Source organism: Lepus europaeus, chromosome 14 (assembly GCF_033115175.1).
Source record: "Lepus europaeus isolate LE1 chromosome 14, mLepTim1.pri, whole genome shotgun sequence".
NCBI lineage: Eukaryota > Metazoa > Chordata > Mammalia > Lagomorpha > Leporidae > Lepus > Lepus europaeus.
This window is the reverse complement of record NC_084840.1, coordinates 54,520,483-54,548,228: the sequence shown is the minus strand read 5'-3', so window position 1 is coordinate 54,548,228 and position 27,746 is coordinate 54,520,483. Positions and strand designations below refer to the sequence as shown.

Here is a 27,746-nt window from a genome sequence, read left to right as displayed (position 1 = left end):
CCCTAGTCCCCTGGGGTACTTCTGAGGATTAAATCTATTTTTTAAAAATATTTATTCATTTATTTGAAGGACAGAGTTACAGAGAGGCAGGGAGAGAGAGAGAGAGAGAGGTCGGTCTTCCCTCCACTGGTCCACTCCCCAAATGGCTGCAATGGCCAGAGCTTGGCCAATCCAAAACCAGGAGCCAGGAGCCAAGAGCCTCTTCTGGGCCTGCCACAGGAGTGCAGGGGCCCAAGCACATGGTCCATCCTCCACTACTTTCCAAGACCATAGCAGAGAGCTGGATCAGAAATAGAGCAGCCCATATGGGATGCTGCCACTGCAGGCAACAGCCTCACCCACCACACCACAGCACCAGCCTTGAGGATTAAATCTTAGTAAGACATCTGGAACTTGGCAAATAGTTAATGAACATTAACTATTATTCTAACACATTAAACTATCCAAAACAATTAGTGAGACTTTAGTGCCCCATTTATATTTATTTATATATATTTAGATTTATTTATCTTTATTTGAAAGATAAATAAATCTTGCCCTTTATTTGAAGGGCAGAGCCAGAGAGAGAGAGAGTGAGAGAGAAACAGACAGAGAGGTCATCCCTCAAATCATCGCAATGGCCAGGCTGAAGCCAGGAGCCTGGAACTCCATCCAGGTCTCTCATCTGGGTGCAGAGGCCCAAGTACTTGGGCCATCCTCTGCTAATTTTCCTGGTTCATTAGCAAGGAGCTGGATTGGAAGTGGAGTAGCAGGGAATTTAAGGGGCACCTGTATGAGATCCCAGCATCACAGATGGATGCTTCACCAGCTGAGCCACAGTGCCAGCCCGGATTTATTTCCTGATGCTTTGTTTTATCATCATCTTTGTTAGTCCTTTTCCTCATCTGGATTATGGGTTCCTTGAAGACAAGAACTGGATCTTACCTGTTTTTGTGCCCTAAGCTCTTAACACAGTGCTGGTATGGAGTTACAATTTATTCCACTTAAAGAGTAAATGAGTTCAGGCTGTTATAGTGACTTATGTTTGAATAATGCATGCAGTAAATGAAGCACTCTTGTTCCCATCTTCTTACTTGAGCTTAGGAGGGCACACGTGAGGAAACCTGAGAGGTGATCCCAAGACACTCACTTGAGGTCCCGCGACTGGCATGTGGCAGAATCAGGCTGCCCTGCAGTTCTTGCCCGTGCTCCTTCAACCAGCCCCTCTTGCCTAGAAAACGAAAGCTGGATTTGCAATGTAGGCTCTTGCTGTTCTGATTCTACTGTATTTCCCATACTGTGGGTGTCTGTGGCAGCACCCTGCAGCTGGGTGCTCAGTCCCTCTGGGGAAGGAGTCCTTTCTGCCTTGCTTTTAACCATACTTGGTTTTGTACAGGTCACCACAAATGGCATCATTGCCATGAGCGAACCCCCGGCCAAGGAATCCCATCCCGGGCTCTTCCCACCGAGCTTCGGCGCGGTCGCACCTTTCCTGGCGGACTTGGACACGAGCGATGGCCTCGGGAAGGTTTATTATCGAGAAGACTTGTCTCCCTCCATCTTGCAGCTGGCAGCAGAATGTGTCCAGAGAGGGTTCCCAGAGGTCTCTTTCCAACCCAGCAGCGTGGTGGTTGTCACTTGGGAATCTGTGGCTGCTTACCAAGGGCCTAACCAGGACCCTATCCAAGAAGGCAAGGTAAGCACCTGCCCAGGTAGGAGCTCCAGTTGTCTGACACGTTGTGCTCTTTGTTCTTTTGGTTTGAAGTATTCTTATGCCTGTGTTATTGATAAACACAGGAGACCCAAAGCAGAATCTAGCAGGCTGGCTATCGCAGGTCTAAAACTTCCAAAAGCTTTTGGCAAGGCTGTAGAAATCTGTTTCAGTGATGATCAGATGGAAAGAAAACCAATTCTGCATGAAGAGTTAATAGGTCAGAATAGGGTTAATAAAGGGCATCTCTTGACTGTCCTCACTTGAGATGGAAGATACTAGAGAGATAGTCTCTAAGTAAATAGAGAGATTATTAATATCAATTGATAGGTTAAAAAAAAGTAATCCCAAATGAGTAGAGAAATAAAGATAAGACCTCAGGCCTAGTTAGAGAGACAAGAACAGATTTGCATTATGTATTAACATAACCCAGGGGTGAGCATCTCTGGGGTACTGTAATCAGCAAAGGCTTGAGAGACCAGGCTGTAGAGGTTGGACTTGCCCTTGAAGAAAGGAGTGCCATCATATTCCATATAGCAGTGTTTCAGTCAACAACAGACCGAAGGTACAGCGCTCTCCCTGGGAATGTAAGTCCCTGGTGCCATTGTGGCTGTTGATTTGTGTAAGTGTATTCTGTGATGTTTGCACAGTGACACAGTCACCTGAGGCATTTACTAAAAAGTATCCTTGTCAAGTGGTGGGTGTGTGACTGTATTTGGGTAGGTCAGGATGCCATCACTAGACCTGATGTGGCTTTTTAAGGACCGAACTCAATCTTTCCTTGGGAAGACAATTTTTCTCAAGCATGAATTTTTTCAGCATACAGAGTATAGAGAAACTTGAATGATCCCAAAACACTGCACATGAATGGAGGATGCTCCAGGCTGGTAGCTCCCCAAAGTGTGTATCACAGAACACAGTCCTGAGGTAGCCCCTAGGGAAAAGTCCCCCCTGGCCATATTAGTCTGGCAAATGCTAAAACCTTCCCCTGAGTCTAGAAGCAGGACATGTCCCATCCCACAGAACACACTTCAAGAAGGTCTATGATGACCAGTGTCACATGTTTTGTTTTGCCCACTGTTATCTGGCTGAGTGCTGTACTTGGAAAACTGCTTAAAATCTCTTGAACAACCTTTTTGGTAATGAATGTCCAACCCCTTGGTACTAAGCCCTTGTGTGTATGGGGGGAGGGACTTTGTGTGTTCCACTTCTGTATTTTTCTAATTCTTTTTTTTAAACTTTTATTTAATAAATATAAATTTCCAAAGTACAGCTTTTGGATTACAGTGGCTTTTTCCCCCCCATAACTTCCCTCCCACCCACAATCCTCCCATCTGCTGCTCCCTCTCCCATTCCATTCACATCAAGATTCATTTTCAATTATCTTTATATACAGAAGATCAATTCAGTATATATTAAGTAAAGATTCAACTTCTGCATTTTTTCAGCAGCATATAGAATTATTTGCAATTCCCTGTTGGTGCCCCTTTGTTTTTAGCCTGCAGTGTCTTGCACTTGCCGTCCATTCTGCTTCGGAAGTCGTCCCCCTGACCCCTACAAGTGGCAAACTCCTGTTTGTTCCTTCATACTCAGCCCTTCAGTGAGGGCCGGACCAACTTCAGCCTCGCCCTCTCCCATTCCATCCAGAGTCAGACACACACTTCTGAGGCTCCGATAGCACTTTGCACATAGCTCTGCTGCAGACTCTGTCCCCACGTTGTGCACTCTGTAGTCTTGATCACATGTCAGTCTTCCGTCCCTGACCGTAGGTCCCCCAGTGCAGGGGCCATGTGTCTTTATTCTTCATTTCTGCAGAACTCAGGGCAATGCATGCTGCCTAGCAAGGTGGTGCCATTTAAAGAATACTTCTTGGTGCCTGGCCCTTCACGTGTTACTTCTCATAGTCTTCCTAACATTTCTAGGAAGTAGGTAGTTTTATCTCTATTTTAAAGAGGCAAAAACTGAGGAGTAGAGAGCTCAGTAAAATACCCAAGGTCACACAACCAATAATGAGCAGAGCGAAGGTGTGGATTTAGGTCTGTTTCCTCCTAGAAGTCATGTTTTTTTCTACTTAATTGTGGTTGTGCTCAGTAAATATTTGCTTCATGGTAAATGTGTTGAATGGCCATGGAAACAAATTCTATAGGTAAGAATTTTCTGAGTTGTATGAGACTTAGGCAGCATCTAGCAGAGTGGGGCGTGTCCAGCTGATGGGCCATGTAGGGCTCACAGAAGCATTTGCTCTGGCCTTGTCAAGGCAACTGCAAGAAGTTCAGTAAGTGTCTAGCAGCTAATTTTTAAGTTGCTAACTTTGTATGACCCGTGAATGATGCTGTAAATATCCACGTGGCTCTGGGCAACAAAAAGTTTCTCCACCCATGGGAGGAACCATCTGTATTATTTTGGTTAATCATAGAGTCACAGTTTTACAGAGGATTTTCATTGATTAATCAGGAAATTTCATGTTGACATAGCCTTAGAGATATTTCAATGGAGCTGTCCTCAAACACGTGGGCCTTGCTGAATAAGTACTACTTTTAGAATAGGGTGAGACTATTGTTGTGTCTCTATGGTACTTTTAGTAGGTAGTCTGGTGTGTAGCACAGCTTAAAATCTGCAGATATTTTCATTAGTAATTGACTTGTAACTCATCTTCACAGAGAAACACGTTCCAGGCTGTTCTGGCCTCCTCCGATTCCAGCTCCTATGCCATTTTCCTTTATCCTGAAGATGGCCTGCAGTTCTCTACGGCCTTCTCCAAGAAGGATGAGAACCAAGTTCCCGCAATTGTTGCATTCAGTCAAGGTTTAGTGGGATTCATATGGAAGAGCGACGGAGCATTCAACGTATTTGCTAATGACAGAGAATCAATTGAAAATTTGGCCAAGTATGCTCTCTTTGTTTTTTTTTTTTTTTCAGTAGATTCTTCCCTTAATAATGCTATTATTCTTTATTGTCTTATCAAAGGTAGTATAATGGACATTATAGATCATGATTTAAGTGTTCCTATGGATTTTAATTTTGCATATAGTTTTTATAATGTGAGGTACTGTTTTTCTGATGAGTTTAAGGGAATATACTCTTAGAATGAACAGATATTCTATTTCTTAGATATCCTCATTTAAAACAGTTTGAACCAGTGTCTGTCTGTCTGTCTCTCTCTCTCTCTATATATATATATATATACACACACACACTCACACACACATATATAAAATAACCTTTATATATACATATAAAGAATTTTATATATATTTCTTTATTAAACTCTGTCTCTTGCTATGAACCCAAGCCTGAGAAAACCATTTTCACCCTACATTGACTAAGGGAGACATCTTTATAATGTTGACCTATGTTCAATGAAACAGTGTTCACAGCCTATTTTGTAGAATTTATCAAAAGGAGAAAAGCCAAGACTAGGTTTTTTAAATTAAAATCTTTCCTCTCTGTTTTTACAAAACAAGGAATTCAGCCTTACCTCCCAATTTCATATCCTGAAACTGGCCTAAGGTTCCTCTGTCATTTATGTATTAATGTGCTGATAATTGCTTAACGACTGCTTTTATGGAGCCCTGATTTATAGCATTTGCCTATTTCTGAAGTGTGAATTCTCCTACTATGGCCAATTTTAAGCAGCTTATATCTTGTCACTAAATGAAAAATAGAGAAAAAAAATGCCCCAGTGTATGTAATCCCTCTATAAAGATAAGATAGACTTCACTTCAAGAACATGGATACTAGTAAAATAATTAGGACATGGTGAATTTTAAGTTATGTCTCACCTTTAAAATATATTTTAAGTTTTTGCCATGACTATGTTTAATAACTGGCTTTCAAATATCCTAAACATTTAGTAGTTTGCTCTGATGAACTGGTGCAAGTTCCCATATCCCATTACCTTTCAATGAGTTCTCGAAAGACAGATTGACTAGAAATCCTATTTTTCAGGAATCTTGACTTCTCATCTCCTAGCCCACTCGAGGCTTTGGCTCAACACCTCCCACTGAGTAACCTGATCATTTTATATAACTTCCAGTTATACAGGAACACTTCCATCATACATCCATAAGAACAGTAAAAATGGTGAAGCAAGAAGTAGAGAAGAGGGTTATTCTATTTTACAGTTAAATTTTTTGGCTTCATAATTTGCTTTTCACCACACTATTTAATCACAATAAGGTAAACAGACCTACCAAGAGTCCACAGCCCATGGAGTTGGGATTTCTAATAAACCATGTCTGCACTGGTCACTTGCAGCACTTCCTACATCAAGTATGTGGGCTTTTATGCCCACACCAACAAATTCGCCCGTTCTCTCAAAGTCAGCTGGGTGGCGAACCGCTCAGTCAGTTCTGGCACTGACTTCTTGGAGTTGGTACAAACCCCACAGATGAAGTCCCACAAGACTGTCTCCATTTCAGGGGCCAGTTGCAAGCTCTGCAGTTAGAGTGCTTCTGACTAACCAGGTGCAAACCAGAGGTTTCCATGACCAGTCCTCCTATTGGATAATCTGCCAATACAGCTCACAGAACCCAGGAAAGTACACCACATACTATTGCCAGTCTATTATAAAGGATGAAACTTGGGAACAGCCAATGACAGGATGCCTAGGGCAAGGTATAGGGGGAGGGAGGGTGGAGCTTCCACGTCAGCTCCTGAGACAGAACCCTCTTAGCACCTCCATGTGTTCACCATCCCAGCAATTCTGCAGACCTTGCCATTTAGGGTGTTTTATGGCGGCCTCGTTACCTGGCATGGCTGATTAAATCCTTGGCCATTGGTGAGCACCTCGATCTCCATTCAGCCCCTCTGTCCTCCTTGGAGGTGGGGGGTGGAGGCATTGAACCTAGCAACTTTCTAATCCTGACTTGGTCTCTATGTCCACCAGCCTCTTTCTTGAAGCTGTCTAGGGCCTTCCAGCCACCAGCCGACTTATTAGTATACAGAAACCACTCTTATCACTTCGCAGATTCCAAGGGTTTAAGGAGTCCTTGTGTCAGGATCCAGGGACAAAGATCAATGTATTTTCTGTTATATCACACCATGTCATGGAAAGAGAATAGTGGAGGAAATGAATGACTTCAGTTCCAAAGCCACCCTTAGTCCCACGAGCTGCCTTAGCTCACAAAGTAGGGCACATAACCAGTGATTAGTATAAGTTGCATTTTAAGTCCTGACGGTGACGCTGGAGGGGCTTCAGGTGAACCTTTGCTAGTGTTGTGCCCATTTGGACACTGCTTCACCAAATAGCCCTGGGCCAGCTTCTGCTTTCCCACCCTCCAGCTCCTGCTACAGGTGGAAGCAGGTGATGGCTTTCAGATCAGCAAGGATCCCTAGAGCTGACTTTATCTTGGTTAATGGAGGCTGTGGCTGCTGGCCTGTTTGCAAAAAAAAGGTCTGTCCTTCCCCCTAGGAGCAGCAACTCTGGGCGGAAGGGTGTCTGGGTGTTTGAGATTGGGAGCCCAGCCACAGCCAATGGCGTGGTACCTGCAGATGTGAACCTTGAACCCAGCGATGGAGCAGAGTACGATGAGGAAGAAGATGAAGATTATGACCTAGTGACAGCCCATCTGGGCCTGGCGGATGCTAGCACCCAATCCTTCCCTTATGGGACTCCGAGAAGGGGTGACACTGACACATCCAGCATGCCCAGTGTCCTCTCCCCACGCCACGTGGCTACCGAGAGATCCCCTGGATCCCCCACGGAGAGAACCAGGTCTTTCCAGCTGCCAGTGGAGAAGTTTCCCCAGCAGCACCCACAGGTCATAGACGTGGATGAAGTTGAGGAAACAGGAGTTGGTAAGACCGTTGGTGTTGGTAAGGTGCTTGGGCACTGGGCTTTCAGACAGGAGCTGGAGGGGCGGCAGCTGGATGCATTGTATGGTGGCTTGTAAGGATGAGAACTTGGGAAGTGGAGGCTGATCTCCCATAGCTAGAGATTGGTGTGTCAGTCGACGACTTCAGACAAACCCAGTGACCGTGTGGGAGGAGACCTGTGGTTATGGAGACTGTTAACGTGTGTCCTCTTTCCAGTTTCCTTGTTTTCCATTCTGTCTGCTTTGAAGAGGATCATGCTTTAGAATTGTTCTAGAAGTCAGATTTTCTTATTCCAGACTTCTGAGATCAGAAATGCATTCACCCACCTGAAACAACACTTTAGAAATTCTTTTGGCTTTTTATGCGGCTTATCTTTGACATTTATTTCCTCTTGGTTTTGGAATTAGAATGGTTGATTATTTTTCCTCCCAGGCCCAGCTCTGTTTCAGAGTTTGTTTGCAAAGTCTCAAAAATAGAAAATAAGCAGTTTCCTTTTTCTTAAAGATCTCTTCTAATGGGGAACAGCATACCATATTGTTTGAAACCTAGCATGCTTTAATTGGTCTTAGAAGAGATGTTCAAGCTAAACTGTGTTCATTATTTTTTTCTCTTTTAAGGTGACGTATAATTCCATAAGAATCATGTTAATGGAATGGTGCAGATTTTTAACTAGGTTAACCATGACTCTGTTGGTTTTCCTGGGAAGTTAATCACAAGACCCCAGTCCATTCCACATTATTCACTCACTTTTTACCCTGTGTTCTGTCTCAGCAGTAGTCATAGGTGCTTATTCTTATTGAGTATCCAAGGGACAAGATGCGGTGCTTTCCTGTGTGGCGTGCTCGCTCACTCCTGAGAACTCACCGTTTGGTGGCAGGACAGGGGCAAGGTTTACATCACACACCCTGTATCCTGGGATGATGCTGGTGTCTGTCAGCATTCAGCCATGGGTTTCAGAGTGATCTCCCCCAGATGTGTTGGATGTGTTTACTTGCAGATGCTGAGTTTTGAGTCCTATCCCGTTCCACCCTTCCATAGAGATCTCCGAAATTCTCATCTGTGAAGCTATTCACAGTTAAATAGACCGTATCTAGCCCTAACAACTTAATGGTGCTATTGTTCAAACTGAGAAAAGCCTAGATTTGAGCCCAAATATGCCTGAGACAAATGTTCTTCTGTCCCTTTGTCCAAGTTCTTTCATGGTGTTTATTGGACAGTGGGCTCTTCTGTCGCCAGTGTTAGTTGAATCGTCACTCACAGATCCATGGGCCACAGTAGACCCACTGAAGGCTGGGCCCACTGCTGGGGCTTATGCAATCAGTAGTGTCACACGTACTTGGTTCTAAGCGTTCCCAGCTCCACAGGCCTCTTAACGCACACTGGGAGTTCCTTTCTGTGTGTGTGAGGCTAATAGCATCTACCTGGGCCTGAAGTGCACTTGTCTCTTCACTTTCCATAGCCAGGTTACACATGGGATCACTCTTCTCTCTCAAATCCACTCCACTTAACGCTTTTCCGCTTCAACCCGGATTAGTTTGCTCTGGATTATTAAGTCTCATGAGCATTTTATGGTTTTAGTAAGTGAACCTGAGAGGGAAACTTAAAATAGGGAGACATGCTCTTTGTTGAATATTAGAGCTTGCCTTGGGGAAAAGAGGAGGCATTTAATAAAGTGTCAGGTTGTTAAAATGGCAGATTTTATGTTTTTTCACTAAAGAAATCATTAAAAATATATTTTAAGGTCCTGCCTTCCCCCCTTCCCCAATGCAGGAAGCTGGACTTTCTGACTGTATAACAGGAACATCACCTTAAGACTGTTGTTGGCAGACACTCACCAAGGTCACTGGGTTGCAGCAGTTTTTAATAGTTCTTCCTTGTGATTTCTCAACTCCCTTTAGACCTGTTTGCCTCTGTGGTTTGAGTAGTGGAGCCCCATTAGCAGCTAAGTGGTTCCATGCAGTAGACTTCAGTCCGCTGTGGTGATTCTGGGTCCTTGGCTTGCCTAACTGAGGTGACTTCCTGCAGAGCTCAAAGGCACCCAGGTGAGGAAGCCAGCTGGCCCAGAGCCACCAGAGTGCTCACAGGTGTGTCATTGTGTTTCGGTAACAGTTTTCAGCTACAACACAGACTCCCGCCAGACGTGTGCCCACAACAGACACCAGTGCTCGGTGCACGCTGAGTGCAGGGACTACGCCACCGGCTTCTGCTGCAGCTGCGTCGCTGGCTACACGGGGAATGGCAAGCAGTGTGTTGCAGAAGGTAATTTTCTTGTGTATGTTCGATCTGTAGACGTGGAGCCATTAATTTCGAGAGAGACAGAGATGTTCCATCCTCTGGTTCCCAGAAGGCTGTGGGTCAGGTGTATACCAGTCTCCCCTTCTGTTTCTCTTTCCTTGGGCCCCTGAAATCAGAGGATGGATGTGGTAGACCGTACCAGACCCATTGTGGGGCTAACTCCAAGATGGATTCAGCTGAACGCTGACATTAGTTTTAAACTCTGCCCTCAAAAGGACCACATCCTAGGTGGGCTTTGGCCTAGTGGTTAAGATGCTCCTGGGGATGCCTGCCTCCCATCTCAGAGAGCCTGGGTTCAAGTCCTGCCTCCATTGATTCCAGCTTCCTGCTGATATAAACCCCAGGGAAACAGCAGGTGATGTCTCAAGTACTTGGGTTCCTGCCATCCACATGGGAGACCCAGATGGGATTCCCAATTCCATCTTCAGCCTGGCTCAATCTAAGCTGTTGCAAGCATTTGAAAGAGCCAGGCACTGGATGGAATCTAACTCAGTCTCTCACTCTCTCCCCTCTCCCTCTCCCTCCCTCTCCCTCCCTCTCCCTCCCTCCCCCTCCCTTTCCTTCTCTCTTCACCTCTCTCCCTCCCTTCCCCTCCCCCTCCCCTCTCCCTCCCCTTCTCTCCCCTTCTGCCTTTCAAATAAAAACAGATAGATAATTGTGAAACACCAGATTTCATGTTCTCAGCAGGTCAGAAGAATCCTTTCTGTACAAGTATACAGGGCCTTGGTTACGGTTTCCTGTGGGAGGTCAGAACCACATACCAGAAGAAAAAACAAATAAAAAACCCCAAACCCCACTATATTGGACATTTGCCCCTTCATATGCAGAAAGTTGTCTGATGCATCACAAGTCACTCTTCCTGTGTATTTCATGGGGGAACTTCCATTGCTTTGCAAATGTAACTAAATCAAACTCCATTGGAGGAATGTGTCCTGATTTTGAGATTTCCCCTGCCAGAGCTATAGTTAAGTCATTATCAGTTTAATTTGCTAAAAACAAAAACTTGTTTCCTTCTAGGTTACAATCAGATAAAGTGAGTATTTTTTAATACTTCCTTTTGTAATGAAAAAAAAATTTAGCACGCTTCTCATATCTGGGGGATGTTTTCAACATGTTTAAAGTGTTTTCTGTTCCAAACCACATCGCCCATGGGAACATGGGCCTTTGCATCTTTGTTTGAGGCTCAGCTTTCTCTACTTCTCCCACCCTGTGCAAACCTTCCAGAATCCACAGCGAAATCTTCTTCTCAAGGAGCAACCTTTTACCTCTTTGCACGCCAAATAAAAGAGCTCAAAAGCTGAACAGTTTGTGTTTGGCGGTTAGCTCAGATGCAACAAACTGTTCAACCACATATTTGGCTTTGTATCTATACGCTTTAATTGTTCTGTGGTTTAAATATTTGTTGGATTCTTGATATTTAAAATTTTTTTTCCTAGTTCAAGGTTTGGTGGAAAATTTTTGTTTGGTTTCCCGAACTTGGCGTTCCTGTTTGTTTCTGCAATGGTTCCCAGGATGCATTTTTGTGCTATTAACTTGCTAACTTCACAGCATTCCCAAGTGTAATGACACAGTGTGCACGCAGGGTTTCTCTGGGTTGAATGTATCCTGGCCTGTCAGCAGCCCCATAAACAGGGCTAAGTTTCTGGAAGATGCAAAAGGTCAGCAAGACCTGAGTGACCCTCAGGTACAAGCCCACCTGTCTAGGGTTATTCGATAAAATTTTCCAAGAACTTACTAAGTGAGGAAGACTTCCAAGAATAAGTGAGGGATCTGGGTATGAAAATTATGCTGCTAGTATATTTGTAATCTAGGAAGATAAATAAGATACATGATCATCAACAGAATTAAATTCTACAGCAAACCTAAGTCATCCAAGGTGACCTTTATTTTACTGCTTTCTTTGCCTTTTGCTTTTTTGAGATATAATTCACTTACCTTAATTTTTAAAAAAAATTTATTTGAGAGACAAACAGAGAGAAAGAACTGTACATTTACACAAAATGCCCACAATGCCCACAATGGTTAGGGCTGAGCCAGACTGAAGCCAAGAGCTGGGAACTTAATCCAAGTCTCCCCCGTGGGTGGTAGGAACCCAATTGCTTGAACCATCACAGCTTTATCAGGAAGCAGTAGTCAAGAGCCAGAGTCGGACTCCGATATGGGAGGTGGCATCTTAACCAGTGTCGTGACTTTTTAAAGTATACAGGTATGTGGTTTTGATATATTCATCAGGTTATGTAACTACCACCTCCGAATCTCGAATTCATGAATTTCATTTCATCACCCCAAAGGAAGCATTGTGCTCATTCGCAGTCACTCTTCATTCCCTCAAATTCCCCAGCCCCTGTCAACTTCTCATCTACTCTCTGGCACTACCGCTTTTCCTGTTCTAGACATTTCATGTAAATGGAATCCTGCCACATGTAACCTTGTGCATCTGGCTTCTTTCACTTGGCATGTTGTTTTCAGAATCCATCCATGTTTTAGCATGTATCAGTATTTCATTCTTTCTTCTAATGGAATAATTTCCCTATGGGTAGGTATTCCATATTTTGTTTATCCATTCATCAGTTGATGAGTACTTGGGTTAATTCCCTTTTTAGTTATTATGAATAATGCTGCTAAGAACATACGTGTACAAGTTTTTGTGTGGATTTATGTGTTCCATGCTCTTGGGTGTATTCCTTGGAATTAGAATGGCTGGGTCATATAACAAGAGCAACTTAATTTCTCTAGGTCTTATTTTCTCCTGATTAGACAAGAATCAGTATATTAAATTATAAGTAAACATTATAGAGATGCGTGTGACAGAAAAGGACCATTCACTGTATTGCCTTGCGTTATTGCGGTAAGCAGTTTTCCCCAGGTACATGCTAACATTATGAATGTAATTTTTAAGCATGAATCCTATATAGATATGCTGTGTGTCAGTTTATTGAGAAAGCTTTTTAAAAGTTTTTATTTATTTATTTTCACTTTATTTGAAAGGAAGAGAGAAACAAATCTTTGATCTGCTGTTTTATTCCCTGCAAGCCAACAGCAGCTGGATGGGAACCAAATGGAAGCCAGAAACCCAGAACTGCCTCCAGGTCTCCCACCAGCATGGCCCCAAGCTCTCAAGCTATCATCGCCGCCTGCAGGGGTGCACATCAGCAGGAAGCTGGATCAGAAGCAGGGTAGCCAGGGGCCAAACAGGCACTCCAGTATGGGGTGCAGGTCTCAAATGGCAGCTTAGCCTGCTGCACCACAACATGCCTGATCCTTAAGAAAGCTTTTAGATTTGCCATACCTGGTCCGGTTACATCATTCCCAGCTTTCTAAGCAGAACAGTCAGTGACAGAGGCCTGTCTGTGGCCTGTGAAGTCCTCCCTGTCTGTTCTGGCTTGCACAAGACGTGGTTTCAGGACTCAGTCCATCAATCCCAGCCCTGGAGGGTGAGACCTTTGTAGAGCCCGAGGTTTGTCTGTCACAGATCAGGGCCATCCAGTCAGCCCTGCTGTTGAACACGATGAGTGCTTCTGTCCCCTTTACTCTTAACAGTGACCGATTCCACAGTCACTTTCATTCTACATCCCTGGTGACACTGCTCTACTCCTCATTTCTCTCATGGCCCTGAAGTTCCCAGTGGAGCCAGCTTTTGTGCCATCTGTTACCAGGCACGTGGAAGAGTAGGAGTGCTGGGCTTTCCAAGGCTCGTGAACACTGATCATGAGAACTCTCAGGAAGAACAGCTACTTTGGCTTTGCTCTCTCTCTCCATGTGTGGGTCCAGGTCCTACCAGACGTGTCACACTTCTTTGAAAGTGATCACTGCCTTCTTTCATTTGTGTCTCAGGCTCCCCTCAGCGAGTCAACGGGAAGGTGAAAGGGAGGATCTTTGTGGGGACCAGCCAGGTGCCCGTGGTCTTTGAGAACACCGACCTGCACTCTTACGTGGTGATGAACCACGGGCGCTCCTACACAGCCATCAGCACCATTCCCGAGACCGTGGGGTACTCTCTGCTCCCTCTGGCCCCCATCGGAGGCATCATTGGATGGATGTTTGCCGTGGAGCAGGACGGATTCAAGAATGGGTTCAGCATCACTGGTAATTTATATTTAACATTGTATCACACTGGGGGAGGGGAGGGGTCTGAGAATAAATGGAAAGCAATTGCTTGTCTGCAAATGAATTACCAGTGGATCCTTATTGTCTAGAGAGACAGAATGGAAATACAACGAGCAGGTAAAATTCACACCGATGTGTCATTGACATACACAAACTGAGGCTGCCTGAAATCTTGTTTTGGATCATGGAGTGATTTCACAGTTGAGATTTAGAAGAATCCAGGAAATCAAATCACTGCAGCTCATTCACCCTCGCAGCCCAGAGCGTAGGGCTTACAGCTCCCTCATTCCTTTATGGAGCCTGCCTCCTGCTCTAAACACCTCTGAGATGTTACATGGCATCCTCAGCACCTGCTCAGGGAAGGGAACTAGAGTCTTAGGGACTTGGCATTGCCTGGGAGTTTCTTAGGGACTGTGCCCTGTCAAGGAAAACTGGGTCTTCCACAGATGTGTGGGCAGGACCCATGGGGGACATTCCCTTGGCTCTGCCTGGGCCAGGCCCCTTGTACTTGCTAGGGGCCCATTTCTGGGAACAGCTGGAGTGGAGGAGCCTGCATCCTGCATCTGTGAATACATATTTGAAAGAGGCCGAATCTGCCTGTTGGAATCACTCATTTATGGCCCCTTGTTTTCTCTCCCTATTGCTCAGGCGTGTGTATTCTGAGTGTTATAACCCTGTCCGCACTCTCAGGCGAGCAGGATGCTCTTTCCTTTGCTGCAGGCCCACTCACAGCCCAGCTTCTTCCCTGCAGGGCTTTGCACACTGCTGTTACCTTGACCATGCCCTAACTTCTCTTGGTGACGCTTGGTCACGTGCGTCAGCTCCAGCAGGTCCCAGGGAGAGGACGCCTTCACACATGCCCTGCAACAGCAAATCTTTGTGAATGACGCTGATCCTTCTAAATTCCCCCAGGACCTGCGGGCCCAGCTGGCTGTCTGCATGGGACTTGGGTGACTCTAAGCAGGGCCAGACAGTAAATATTTTAAGCTTTGTCTAAATATTTTAGGCTACATGATCTCTGCTACAACCACTCAACCCTGTCCTAGTACAGAGAAAGCCACCATAGATCCTATGTATATGAACAAATGTGGCTGTGTTCTGATAAAACTTTATAATGAACACTCACATTTAAATTTTGTAGAATTTTAACATGTCACAAAACAAACTTCTTTGGATTTTTTTTTTGAAAAACTGAAAAATTTAAAGGATCCTTTGAATTGAGAGGGTATACTGTAACAGGCAGTTGGCCAGGATTAGCTCTGGGACCATAGTTTGCCAGCCCCTCCTGTTAATGGAGTATACCATTGTGGGAGAGAGAAGATGGGACGGTGGTGGAGGGGGGGATACTTGTATTTTTTCTTGTGTGTCTGACTGCTGTCTCATCCAGACTGAGGGAAGTTCCTGAACCCACATACACATGGGATCCTACGGTGGTTTCCGGAAATGGTGTTGGTTTGCCCTGAGCAGCTTGTCCATTCTGACCAGGACTTATCTATTTCGATAATTATCACCGCATTGAATCTGTGGAGCACTCCACGCACATTTCAGCATACTTTGTCTCTAATTTCCACAAGATAGCTTGTGTCCCTTTTTAACCACCAGCAAGCAGAGGCTCAGAGGGGTTCAGCAATTTATTCAAGATCACTCAGCCAGGATCTAGCAAAGCTGGCAGTCCAACCTGGGTCCCCTGCTGTTTCCCACATAACCCCTGAGCCCCCATCTCAGATGCTGGTTTGTGGCTGGGAAGCAGTTCCTCTCCTCTGTGCCTGGCTCATTTGGGCCTCGTGGATGTCCTCAGCGTCACTAGCCCCGTGAGCCATTGGCCAAACTAAAGCATCCTCCAAGGAGGTCCCTGCATATTCCTATCTTGGCAGCACCGCCCTGTGAGCTGAGGGCGGGCAGGAGGGCGTGCTCACGCCACAGCCGAGTGACAGGGCCGATCTTGTTTTCCAGGGGGCGAGTTCACGCGCCAGGCAGAGGTGACCTTCGTGGGGTACCCAGGCAAGCTGGTCATTAAGCAGCAGTTCAGCGGCATCGACGAGCACGGACACCTGACCATCGACACAGAGCTGGAGGGCCGCGTGCCACAGATCCCATTCGGCTCCTCCGTGCACATTGAGCCCTACACTGAACTCTACCACTACTCCAGCTCAGGTGAGCCCCAGCCCTCGCCCCAGGGCCACCCTCAGGGACCACCACTGCAGCCTCATGGGGCTGGAGCACTCTCCGGGGTTTGTAGAGGGAAATGCACAGGACCCCACTGAGTTGCAATCATTTGCCTCCTAATTATAGACATAGCAGATGCTTGTTGTAGAGAACTAAGTGAGAAAAAGAAAGTGTGATTCAGAGCTGTAAAACCTGGGTGGACATAATTGTTAATTGCATTTTAGTGTGTTTCCTTTTAGCCTTTTATCAGCAAATACACACCTCAGTCTGTACCAAGCATCCCAACACATTCTATCATTTCAAGATAAAATAATATTACTACAATACGTACCTGTATGTAGTTTTTACAAACTGTATTTCTTCTCGATTTGGTATTGGTTTCAAATGATTTCAAGCTTCCAGAACAGTTGAAAAGAGCCCAGCTGTCTACTCAGCTTCACTAATTCACATTTTGTCACTTTTACTTCATCAATTCTCGCCCTATATATATATATTCTCCTCCAGACGGTCATTTGAAAGACATCATGAGGGTTCATCCTCTAAATGTTTCATGCATTTTCTATAAAAACAAGAACACTCTCTTGTGTGGCCATGGTACAGATATCCAAATCAGCACATTTAACACTGATACATGCTGTTATAAGATGTAGAGTCAGGTACATAATTTTTATTTCAATAAAATTGTAATCATCGCACTTTGTTATATCTTAACCTTTTCAGTTAATGTCAAATCACAGCTATTTAATAGTTTTTGTTAAATAGACTATAGCAAGCAACTCTTTTTTTTTTTTTTTTTTCTAAAAAAGGATCTATACAATTCTATTGAATGGCTATTAATTGAAACTGGTCTCTTATTTTTTAAAGCTTGGGTTATTTCCAGCCTTCCCCTCTCATAATGATTTTTCTGAAATGACTATCTTCATCATACATGTTGGCCACATTTCTGTCTGATTCTAAGCCTCAATCCTAGGAGTGATGAATCAGGTGATAAGGCCTTTCAAAAAGCTCTTACTAACTGAATTGCTGCCCAGAAGGGCTGTACCAATGACAAGGGCTTCATGGCTTGGCTAAGCTCCCCTTCTGGGAGAGAGGAGAGCCGGGGAATGGGCTTGGAACCAGCAGCCCACCTGCAGCCAGATGGCCTTTCTGGCAGCCAGCACGTGGGAGCTGGACAGAAGCAGCTTATACTGATCTTTTATTTATCCTCTGGCTTTTATGCTTCTAATAGGGAGCTAACTGCAGCAGAGCACAAAAGTATAAAGAGTCTTTGATACTTTTTTTTCTCAATAGGAAGTTGAAGGTTTTGTTGCATGAGTAAATAGTAGCTCTCTTGTGAATGGGGCGGACTGTCTCTCTCTCCCTCTGTTGAGCTTCGCATCAGTCAGGTTTCCCAAAATTGGCTGCTGAAACCCATTTAATGTCTCAATTGTAAATACCATGGAACTGCTTCGTCCAGGTGGCACGCAGTTAGCACTATGTGTTGGATCCTGTGAGGTAACCTCTGTACAGCAGTGAGCACACTGCCACTCCCAGGGCACATGCTCAGTAAGTGACAGGTTATCTTGACTCTGGTATTAGCTTGCTTGATTCCAGAAGTGGTTCCCCTGTTACCCGATTGAATCCCACACGTTACCCCAACCCGTTTGTAAAAGAAGCGGAGGCTAATGAGGCTAGTAACTGACTCCTGGTCACACAATTTGGGCGGGATTCGAGGTGTGAAGTCCAGTGTACTGTCTCGAAGTGCGTGTTCTTTCACCAGATCTCACTCTTTACTTCTGGGAGTCTCAGGAACTTATGGGGAACCCCCGGGTGAGAAAAGCAAGGAGAATTGAATGCTACCCATGATAGTGTGGGAACCTAGGTGACAGTGAGTCTGGGCACAGAGAAGTCATCTCACGGAGGCTGTTCCCTCTGGCCTGTCATCTGGTAGCAGCAGGGGAGGGGCTGCCACTGGTGGCTTTACTGCCATGGATAAGCTTCTTGCATCTTTATTTCCCTGCCTCACCCCCTCTTCCTGCCGCACACCAGTGATCACTTCCTCCTCCACTCGGGAGTACACGGTGACCGAGCCCGAGCGAGACGGCACTGCCCCGTCACACACCTACACTTACCAGTGGCGTCAGACCATCACCTTCCAAGAGTGCGTCCATGATGACTCGCGGCCAGCCCTGGCCAACACCCAGCAGCTCTCGGTGGACAGCGTGTTTGTCCTGTACAACCAGGAGGAGCAGATCCTGCGCTATGCGCTCAGCAACTCTATCGGGCCTGTGAGAGGTAAGAGGGTCGGTCAGCTCTGGCATTGTGTGGGTGCCTGCACGTGGTCCTCTCTGGGCTCACTCATTCTAAATAATCTGGCTTTTTGAAGACTGAGTTTTGGGCTCTACTGTCAGGCAACGGAAGAAAAGTCTGCTAAAATACCTTCTGACCAAGAAAAAGGTCATCTGTGATTCTGGGAAAGCCAACTTGCCTCTGGCCTTGTCCCTGAAGCCTTTGTGTGACCCTGTGTGGGGTCAAGTGCACAGTGCTCACCTGTTGAGTTACCTGGCGGAGTGCTCCATCCAAAGGCCGCTGGATGGGCTTCTAAATACTCTGCTGTTCAACCTTGAAAGGTGTGTTAAGGGTCTGAGAAAATCTGAATAAAACGAGCCTAAAGCAAACTCCTGCCTGTGTGTGACAGCACATGGCTGGCGCTGTGGGAGGAGCCAACATTTAGAGCGATTTTGTGATGAAGCAGTGTGGGACTTCACATTGTGCACGTATAGGGTTCCTGCCTGCCTGGGCTCTGGGCCTCAAAGTCTTTCCCCTTTTCCCCTGTGTCGGTCCCGTCCCCGTACCCAGGTCACTTCTCCAGCAACTTGAATTTAATGTAAATAGCAGCAGGAGGTTTGTGACCTCCCTCCTTTGACAACTGTGGTTCTGGGTACCAGGGCTCAGCACATTTGTTCCCAAAGGGCCAGATAGTGGTTATTGAAGGCTTTGCCTGCCATCCGTGATGTCTTGATTGTGCTATCACAGCACAAAGGCAGCCATGGACCACACATGAGCACATGGTTATGACTGGTTGTCAATAAAACTTTATTTACAAGAACAGAGACGGGGGCCAGAGGCACAGTGTTTGCTGATCCCACCCCAGGGCTCTCCTGTACTCCCATTCTTGATCACAGTGTGAATGGTATCTCTCAGTGCCAGGAGAAGGCCTGCAATGGTTGCCAAAGGCTCATTTGGTTCCAATGTCTCTGCCTTCACAGATGGCTCCCCTGATGCCCTTCAGAATCCCTGCTACATTGGCACTCACGGCTGTGACACCAATGCTGCCTGTCGCCCTGGCCCTGGGACACAATTCACCTGCGAGTGCTCCATTGGCTTCCGAGGAGACGGGCAGACCTGCTATGGTACAGCCTTTGGTTCTGGCTTGTGGGGGAGCTGGGGAGATGGGCAGGGAGGAACCATCCAGATTCTATAAACCAGAGTGCTGGGGCGAGGAAGTGTGGATGGGGGTAAGTACAGCTAGGGGTGCCATGCCTGGATTGTTTGCGATCGGCACTCACTGTTTCCTCTGTAAAATTAGGGCATTGACCCTGTCTTTCATCTGATTTAATGAAGCAGTGCTAAGCAGCAGAATAGAATTTCCACATACTTCACTCCATTGTAGCTCTGATTTATCCAAGCACTCTTTGTGTTAAGTACTTCACAAATACCATCTTGTCCAATTTTGCAGCGATTCTATTGCTATAGATTCATTTGTTCCTTTTTTTTTTTTTCAAAAATATGTTTAATTTTGGGCAAATGCATATAAGGGAATTTACCATCTCACCTACATTAAAGTGTGCAGTTCAGTGGTGCTAAGTACTTCCACTTTGTAGTGCAGCCATCGTCATTATCCATCTCTAGCATTTTTTTCATCTGGGAAAATAGACTTTACCCATTCAACCATAACTCATTCTTCCCTCCCCCAACTCCTGGAAACCATCGTTCTATTACCTATAGCTATGAATTTGACCTTCTACATTACATAATCATTTAGCATTTGTCTCTTAGTGTCTGGCTTGTTTCATGTAACATAATGTCGGCAAGGTTCCCCCTGCCCCGTGTTTTTGTGTGTCTGGAATTTTCTTTGCTTTGTGAGGCTGAATGATATTCCATTATATGTATTTGCTACATTTTGTTCATCCATCCATCCATCAATGGCCATGTGGGTTGCTTCCATCTTTTGACTGTTTCAGATATTACTGTTAGGAACGTGGGCATGCAAATATCTGTTAAAGTGTCTGCTTTCAGTTCTTTTAATATTTAACCAGAAGTGGGGTTCCTGGATCAAAGGGTTTAATTTTTTTTGTGCAACCACTATATTGTTTTCCAGATTAAACCATATTATATTCCCACCACAGTGCACAAGGGTCTAATTTCTCCATCCTTGGCATCTCTTGTTATTTTCTTTTTTTTTAAAGGAAGATTTATTTATTTATTGGAAAGAGTAAAAGAGAGAGAGGAAAAGACACATATCGAGATCTTCCATCCACTGGTTTACTCCCCAACTAGCCACAACAGCCAGGTCTGGGCTAGTCCAAAGCCAAAGAGCCAGGAACTCCATCCTGGTCTCCCACATGGGGGGAGGACCCAAGCACTTGGGCCATCTTCTGCTTCCTTCCCAGGCGCATTATCAGAGAGCTGGATAGAAAACAGAACAGCCAGGACCCCAGCCAGCTCTCTGATATGGGCTGCCGGCATCCATCACAAGCAGCAGCTACATCCGCTGCACCACAACCCCAGCCCCGCTTGCTATTTTCTAGTTTTTGTTTTTGTTTTCATTCTTACAGTGGCCACCCTAAGAGACGTAAGGTTGACTGCTCTTTTTATATATGGGAAAACTGAGGCTCATTAAGGTGAACCACTGATGAGTTATGTTTGAACTCAAGTCTCTGATTCAAGCCTTGATATTACTCTGCTTTCTTCATTTATTTTTTATAATTTAATTTCAGATACTTCCATGTAGATGGGTTTATCTTATGCTCGTTATTACATTTTAATCCACTACCAAAGGGCAGTAAGTCCATTGCCAAGGGTGAGGATGTGAAGGCCTTCCTTCAACCAGTACTACCTAATCTGCACCAGAGGGCTCGCTAATGAGCATAAGGAATGCTAGAAGTGGGTGTCCCTGCTGGAATGAGGAGTGAACCCACATGTTGTTGGTTGGAACGATGGACGGCTCTCTACATCCTTGCTTGAGTAAAGTGAAAGGATCTGGCAGACCCAGTAGCCTCAGAACTGGGGGATAATGTCCTGGTCTGCAATCCATCACCCCCAACTAATGGGGCATTTGAGCGCTGATTGAATGTGAAAGGTAGCAGATCCTGCTGTCAGGGAATCATGCTGTCCCATAAGGTGCTTACTGGGTTGCCTGGAATGTTGGAGGGTGGGGACTTGTGCTTACAGGCAAAGGTTGTGTGCTTGTGACCGGGTTGCTGATAACTTTGTGCATGTGGTAGGAATTAGCCTGAGGCTCAGGGAAGAGACATGGTCCCTACTCACCTGTATCATCAGCTTCCCAGTATTTCTCCAGAGAGCCAGTCTTCAATGGCTGAAGTGACTCAGACCAGTTTGGAGCAGCTTGATACAGTGTGTGTGTGTGTGTGTGTACACAAGTGGAACCTGCCCAGGCTGTGAAGATGGTGACAGACATCATTCTGGAGAGGGGCTCCTTCACTTGGACTTATCACCCCTGCTTCAACTTGATGGGTCACCTGAATACTGATAAAGTATGGAGATGCCCTAACCTGCCCCTGTTGAAACATGACCTTTGGACTGATTTTGCTTTGGTCTCTGAGCATGCCAGTGAGAGTATTTCATAGAGAGAGTGCTTCATTTCAGAAAGCACAACTGGCCAGGCTTTTATGTAATCTGTTGTTGTCGTAGAAAATCCCTGGATGTCCTTTCCCAGGAACAAGGTGGTCGCATGTGGACTTGCTTTTGTCCGGGGGTTAGTGAATGTTCTGGCGTGTTAGCTCTGTGGAATGTGTGGATGTCCCAGTCAGCCTACTCATTGTTCGTGGCCACTGGTACATGCCTCAAAGTGTTAATGCATTGAGACATGAGGCTTTTAATAGGAAGTTGCATTAAGCAGACCACTTCATGTGTTCTTTTGAGTGGGAAAGTGTCTTATAGGAGAATGAGGATGAGTCTTTTTTAATCACTGTGTGTAGCACTGCTATAATAACATATGGCGTCCAAGACAGGGATGGCTGTGGATGGACATCTTCCGGAGAATCCCCAGGGTAGCTTGGAGCTGATGCTGAGTCGAGTCCCAGAGCTCTCTGACTCACTCTGTGGTACATGGTGGAATGGGTCCCATAGAACTGTCAGCTTGGAGTCTCTAGAGATGGTTTTGGTTAATTGAATCATTTCATGGAATAATTTTCCAGTTTGTAGAAGGCATTTACTGAGTCAATGATGAGAAGATCTTGGCCTTTGCATAAGGAGACATATTGCAGGACTTAAGAGTCATTGAAAATATGTGCAAAGTAGCCACTCTAAAAATAATAAAAAGGGAAGCAGTACTTACAAGAATACTCCAGGGTTTTCCAACTGACTTAGAGAGTCATTATGTGAAAGGAAAGCTCTTTCTAGAGAAGAAGTTGACCAGATGCTGGACAATAAGACTACTCATCTTCAAGCAGATACTGTGGTACGTTGTAAGAAAGTTTTCACTGGTCCACTAAAGAAAGGGTTAAGTGCTTGGCCCCCATTTCCAGGGGAGAAGAGTTAAATCACACATGAGGAAGAATTTCCAAACTGCAATACTGTGTGATACTAGTGGGGAGTTTCTAGGGTCTTGTCCCTAAAGTAAGGTGTTAACCATGTGGCGGGTTTTCAGGCTGGCAGGTAAGTTGCTGGTTGAATGCCCACATCCCATATCAGGGTGTCTGGGTTCTTATTCCGGCTCTGGCTCCTGGCTCCAGCTTCCCGCTAATGCAGACCCTGGGTTGCAGTGGTGATGGTCTGGTGCTCCGAGTGATTGAGTTCCTGTCACCCACATTGGACATCTGGATTGAGTCTCTGGATCCTGGCTTCAACCTCATACAGCCCTGACTATGTGGGCATTTGGGAAGTTAGCCAGTGGATGGGTGCTCTGTCTGTCTTCCTATTGAATAAATAAAAATTTTTAAAAAGGGTATCTGCCAGGATAGCTTCTGTGCATTGGCCTTCATGGAGGTGGAGGTGGTGCTCAGGAGCCACCCTTCCCTCATCCCATTGACCTTGAGCTCTGACTCACCCGTGGTTGTCCAGGTCAGACATAAGAGCCCTATCACCTTAGAAGCTTTCTTGTAACCCTTGACTTGCCTTTCTGTCCAAGTTACTAGGGCAGAGTGGGGCTTAGACATGTTTCCCTGGTGATGGTACTCTGTCTTCCTGATGGAAGCCTGCTGCTCTGAGCTCTTGGTTCTGGCAGTTGTGTCTAAGCCACCAGGCCCTGCAGTCTGTGCGGGGAGCACCCTCTGAAGAGCTGCAGTGCAGAGACAGCGGCACAGGAATGATCTTTCTTCTCCTGTGTTGTTGCTGTTCGTAGCTGGCAGAGGGAGCTGCAGAGTCCACACTTGGTGGATGATCCCCTCATTCCTACCCTCATCTCTAGCTTGTGCCTGAGGCTGCTTTGGGAGGGCTTGGTTCTAGAACATTCCAGTGGTGCCAGTTTGAGATCTTGTGTCTGAAACCCTTGGCGTGCTCTCGCTCACTCTCTCTGTTTCCAGTATAATTTCAAAAAGTTGAGTACCATATGGTTTGGGTTTTTGCCTGGTTACAGAACAAACTGTGGTGCTGATGTGGCAAGAATGCTTGTCTTGTGCTATGTCATCCAAGAAACCAGCAAGGCAATTGTTTCACCCATGAAGTGAGTGGCTCGACTGGCCATGGGGGTGGACACATAAGGCTTTGTCTCTCCCGAGTGTCAGGGAGAGGACTGATGGGGTGGGGGTGGGGGGGGAGGAGTTGTATGATCTCAGCCATTATAAAATCCTCTGCATGGAACCTCAGAGTTTAGAAATGCCAGAGGAGCTATGTATATTCTGTGGTTAGGATGGAAGAGACCTGTATAGCTAACTGTTCGTGTCAACCTGTCAGCAGACAGGAAACCAGGGTAATGACAGGCCAACTCCATGGCTTGACTGGTTCATCCAGCCTTTCACCAGCAGCAGCCCCAGACTGGCCCTCAAAGTCTGATTGTCATCTGAGGGCCGTGTTCCCTGAATCAGCCAAAGCCATCACCATGGCTGGGGTGTAGGAGGAATCCCTAATCGTTGTCACTATGTGTCTGGAGCATGCCAGGTGATCCATTTTCTGGAATCCTCAGAGGGACCCTCAAGATGAGGACTATTGTGCTTGTTTGCCAGTGGGGAAACTGAGGCAAGGTATCTAGGTAGCTTGCCCAGGACTGAAGTTAGTAACTATAGGAGGGAAGATCTGTACCTCGCTGTGTCTGATGCTGAGGCATATGGTTTTGCTCTGCAGTACCTGTAGTGATCCTTATAGTGTTCTCCTGTGAAGGACATCCTCTTACTAGTTAGTCCATTCACCATCTAACAGATTAACAGTTTCCTTTAGGGCATTAAGCTCAAGATGACATTCAGAAATCCCATGGGCTTTAAGTGGGCAACTTTTGTTGGTGACTGTAGTTAGAGAAAGGTAGTCTTTTCAAACAATCGCATATTTAAATATGCACTCAAGTTTAGAAACCTTATTCCGCTGTCCAGACACCATCTCTGTGTCCTTCCCACATGGTTTGCCATACTGATGAGTGACTCATTTTCCTGGACCCCAGCCTCAGCAGCGACCTCCAGGAGAGGGAGGGGAAAAAGCCACCTTTACTCAGAAAAAGGGCCTGGGGATCATTCCCTAATGTGGTGCCTGTGCACACATCGAGGCCATGGCGTAGTGGGTAAAAATGCTGCCTGTAGCACCAGCATCCCAGTTGGGCCTCAGCTCAAGGCCTGGCTGCTCCACTTCCAATCCAGTGCCCTGCTAACATGCCTGGGAAAGCATTGGAGATGGCCCAAGTGCTTGGGCCCCTGCACCCACAGGGGAGACCTGGAAGAAGCTCCAGACTCCTGGCTTCAGCCTGGCCTAGCCCTGGCCTTTGAGGTCGTTTGGGGAATGCACCAGCAGATGGAAGACCTCTCTCTGCCTCTACCTCCCTGTGTAACTCTGCCTTTCAAATAAAAATAAAAATAAATCTTTAAAAAATTAATCTATCTCAGACAAAAAATGCTTTATATTTTATTCTATTCTGTGATGTTTGAAGGTTTTTTTTTTTTTTTTTTTTTTTTTTAAAGAGGTAGAGTTATAGACAGTGAGAGAGAGAGACAGAGAGAAAGGTCTTCCTTCCGTTGGTTTACCCCCCAAATGACCGCCATGGCCAGCGCGCTGCACCGATTCGAAGCCAGGAGCCAGGTGCTTCTCCTGGTCTCCCATGCGGGTGCAGGGCCCAAGCACTTGGGCCATCCTCCACTGCACTCCCAGGCCACAGCAGAGAGCTTGACTGGAAGAGGAGCAACCGTGACTAGAACCCAGTGCCCATATGGGATGCTGGCATGGCAGGCAGAGGATTAACCAAGTGAGCCACGGCAGCGCCCCTGAAGAGGGTTTTTTAAAAAGCTTGCATTTGAAGAGTTTTTTCTTTTCTGCAGATATTGATGAATGTGTAGAGCAGCCATCAGTGTGTGGCAGCCACGCTATCTGCAACAACCACCCAGGCACCTTCCGCTGCGAGTGTGTGGAGGGCTACCGGTTTTCCGACCAGGGAACGTGTGTGGGTAAGTTCCCCAAGTAACTTGTCAAAACATCTGTCCCTGTGCAGGAGGTCACCCCCTAGGCTAATAAAAGTTGTCCCAGGTGATGATCCTGCCTGAGATGCTAGGGTCCCAATGCGCCATCAAGAAGGGCAGTTCACAAAGATGAATCAGACTGAGCCCTGCCCTCAATAACCTGGGGAGCCACAGCTACCAGCAGTAGGCGGTATCGTCTAGACTAGGAGCCCCATCAGCCCACCTGCTACAAGCTTTTGTCTTATCCTTGTTTCTTTTTAAAAAAAAAATTATTTACAAGTCAGAGTTGCAGAGAGAAAGAGACAGAGAGATCTTCTATGCACTGTTTCACTCCCCACATGATCACAACACCCGGGACGGGCCATACCAAAGCCAGACCTACGTACCTACGCCATCTTCCACGGCCTTCCCGAGTGCATTACAGGCAGCTAGAGGAGAAGAGGAGCCGCCAGGGCTTGAACTGAGCTCTGATACGGGATGCTGGGCATTGCAGGTGGTGGCTTAACTTGCTGTGCCAAAGCACCAGCCCCTAACCTTCTTTCTTACAAACTTCTTGTGACTATTTCAGTATCCTCTCAGTCACTATCGCCGTTAGACATTTCTCCTTGTTATTCACAGCCTTGGGATTCATGGCGAGGGACCATCTTCTAGGCACTTTTGTGTTGCTACTTGTCATAGACTGAATTGTACCTGAGTTACGTGCAGAATTCCATGTGAGACCATTATATTTATGGATTTTGATTTTACAACCATAACTCCTTAGGCTTCTTGAAGTAATTTGATGCTATTCATTAGGCTGATGGTGCTTTTGGCCAATGATGATTTGGGAGATGGTGCTGCTCATAGGCCAACCACAGGAGCCAGGTTGTTTATATATTTTTTCCTCTTTCTTTCTCTCTCTCTCTCTCTCTCTCTCTCTCTCTCTCTCTCTCTCTTTTTTTTCCTGCTTTGCTTTGCCATGTTGGTTCTAAGAATTTTCAGTTCAAAGTTTCTCAGATTTCCAGGTCTGGACGGCCATGTGCTGAGTGCGCCGTCTGCACTCAACATGCCTTCCCGATTGAAACCAGATTTCTCCTGTGCTGTGCTGTGTCAGCAGGCATCTCCTGCCCCTTCTTGCTGCTTGCTGAACTCGGGAAACCTGCTCTTTGCTCTGTCTTAAAACCCAGGGGCCGAGGGGCCCGAGATCCCAGGATGTGGCCGTGTCTCCAGGGCGGGAGGGAACAGGCCGTTCTCATATTTTGACTGTGACCCAAACATCTGTGCTCTCAGGGGGCCAGTTCCCTTTGCACAGAGTTGAGATTCCAGCTCTGTCAAAGCGACTTTCCTGTTTTTGGCTCATTTTCTGTGTATTTGGCCTCACTTCCTTCTCTGCTGCTTTTTTTTTTTTTTTTTTTTTTTTTTTGGACAGGCAGAGTGGACAGTGAGAGAGAGACAGAGAGAGAAAGGTCTTCCTTTTTCCGTTGGTTTACCTCCCAATGGCCGCTGCGGCCGGCGCATCTCGCTGATCCGAAGCCAGGAGCCAGGTGCTTCTCCTGGTCTCCCATGGGGTGCAGGGCCCAAGGACTTGGGCCATCCTCCACTGCACTCCCGGGCCAGAGCAGAGAGCTGGACTGGAAGAGGGGCAACCGGGACAGAATCCAGCGCCCCGACCGGGACTAGAACCCAGTGTGCCGGCACTTCAGGCAGAGGATTAGCCTAGTGAGCCGCGGTGACGTGCACTGTCCCAGAGATCCTGGGACAGGCGGGTGGGAGGCAGGTGACCTGGGTTTTTTGAGGTTGTGTCTCCGTCACGGGGGAGCTGCTTTGCGGACTGCCATACTTCGGCATTTTCCACAAACCTGGGACTTCCTCTGTTC

The 27,746-nt window shown here is 46.2% G+C and overlaps 1 protein-coding gene across 1 annotated transcript in view; it reads left to right on the top strand.

Moving 5' to 3' along the window:
• Positions 1 to 27,746, top strand: part of NID1 (nidogen 1) — a 75,607-nt gene that overhangs the window by 16,209 nt on the left and 31,652 nt on the right. The window contains exons 2-10 of the mRNA XM_062210656.1: positions 1,376 to 1,675; positions 4,351 to 4,577; positions 7,104 to 7,489; positions 9,617 to 9,766; positions 13,637 to 13,888; positions 15,863 to 16,063; positions 18,104 to 18,349; positions 19,324 to 19,467; positions 25,753 to 25,878. Of these exons, the coding sequence (XP_062066640.1) occupies positions 1,376 to 1,675; positions 4,351 to 4,577; positions 7,104 to 7,489; positions 9,617 to 9,766; positions 13,637 to 13,888; positions 15,863 to 16,063; positions 18,104 to 18,349; positions 19,324 to 19,467; positions 25,753 to 25,878 (2,032 nt within the window). The remainder of the gene's footprint in view (positions 1 to 1,375; positions 1,676 to 4,350; positions 4,578 to 7,103; positions 7,490 to 9,616; positions 9,767 to 13,636; positions 13,889 to 15,862; positions 16,064 to 18,103; positions 18,350 to 19,323; positions 19,468 to 25,752; positions 25,879 to 27,746) is intronic.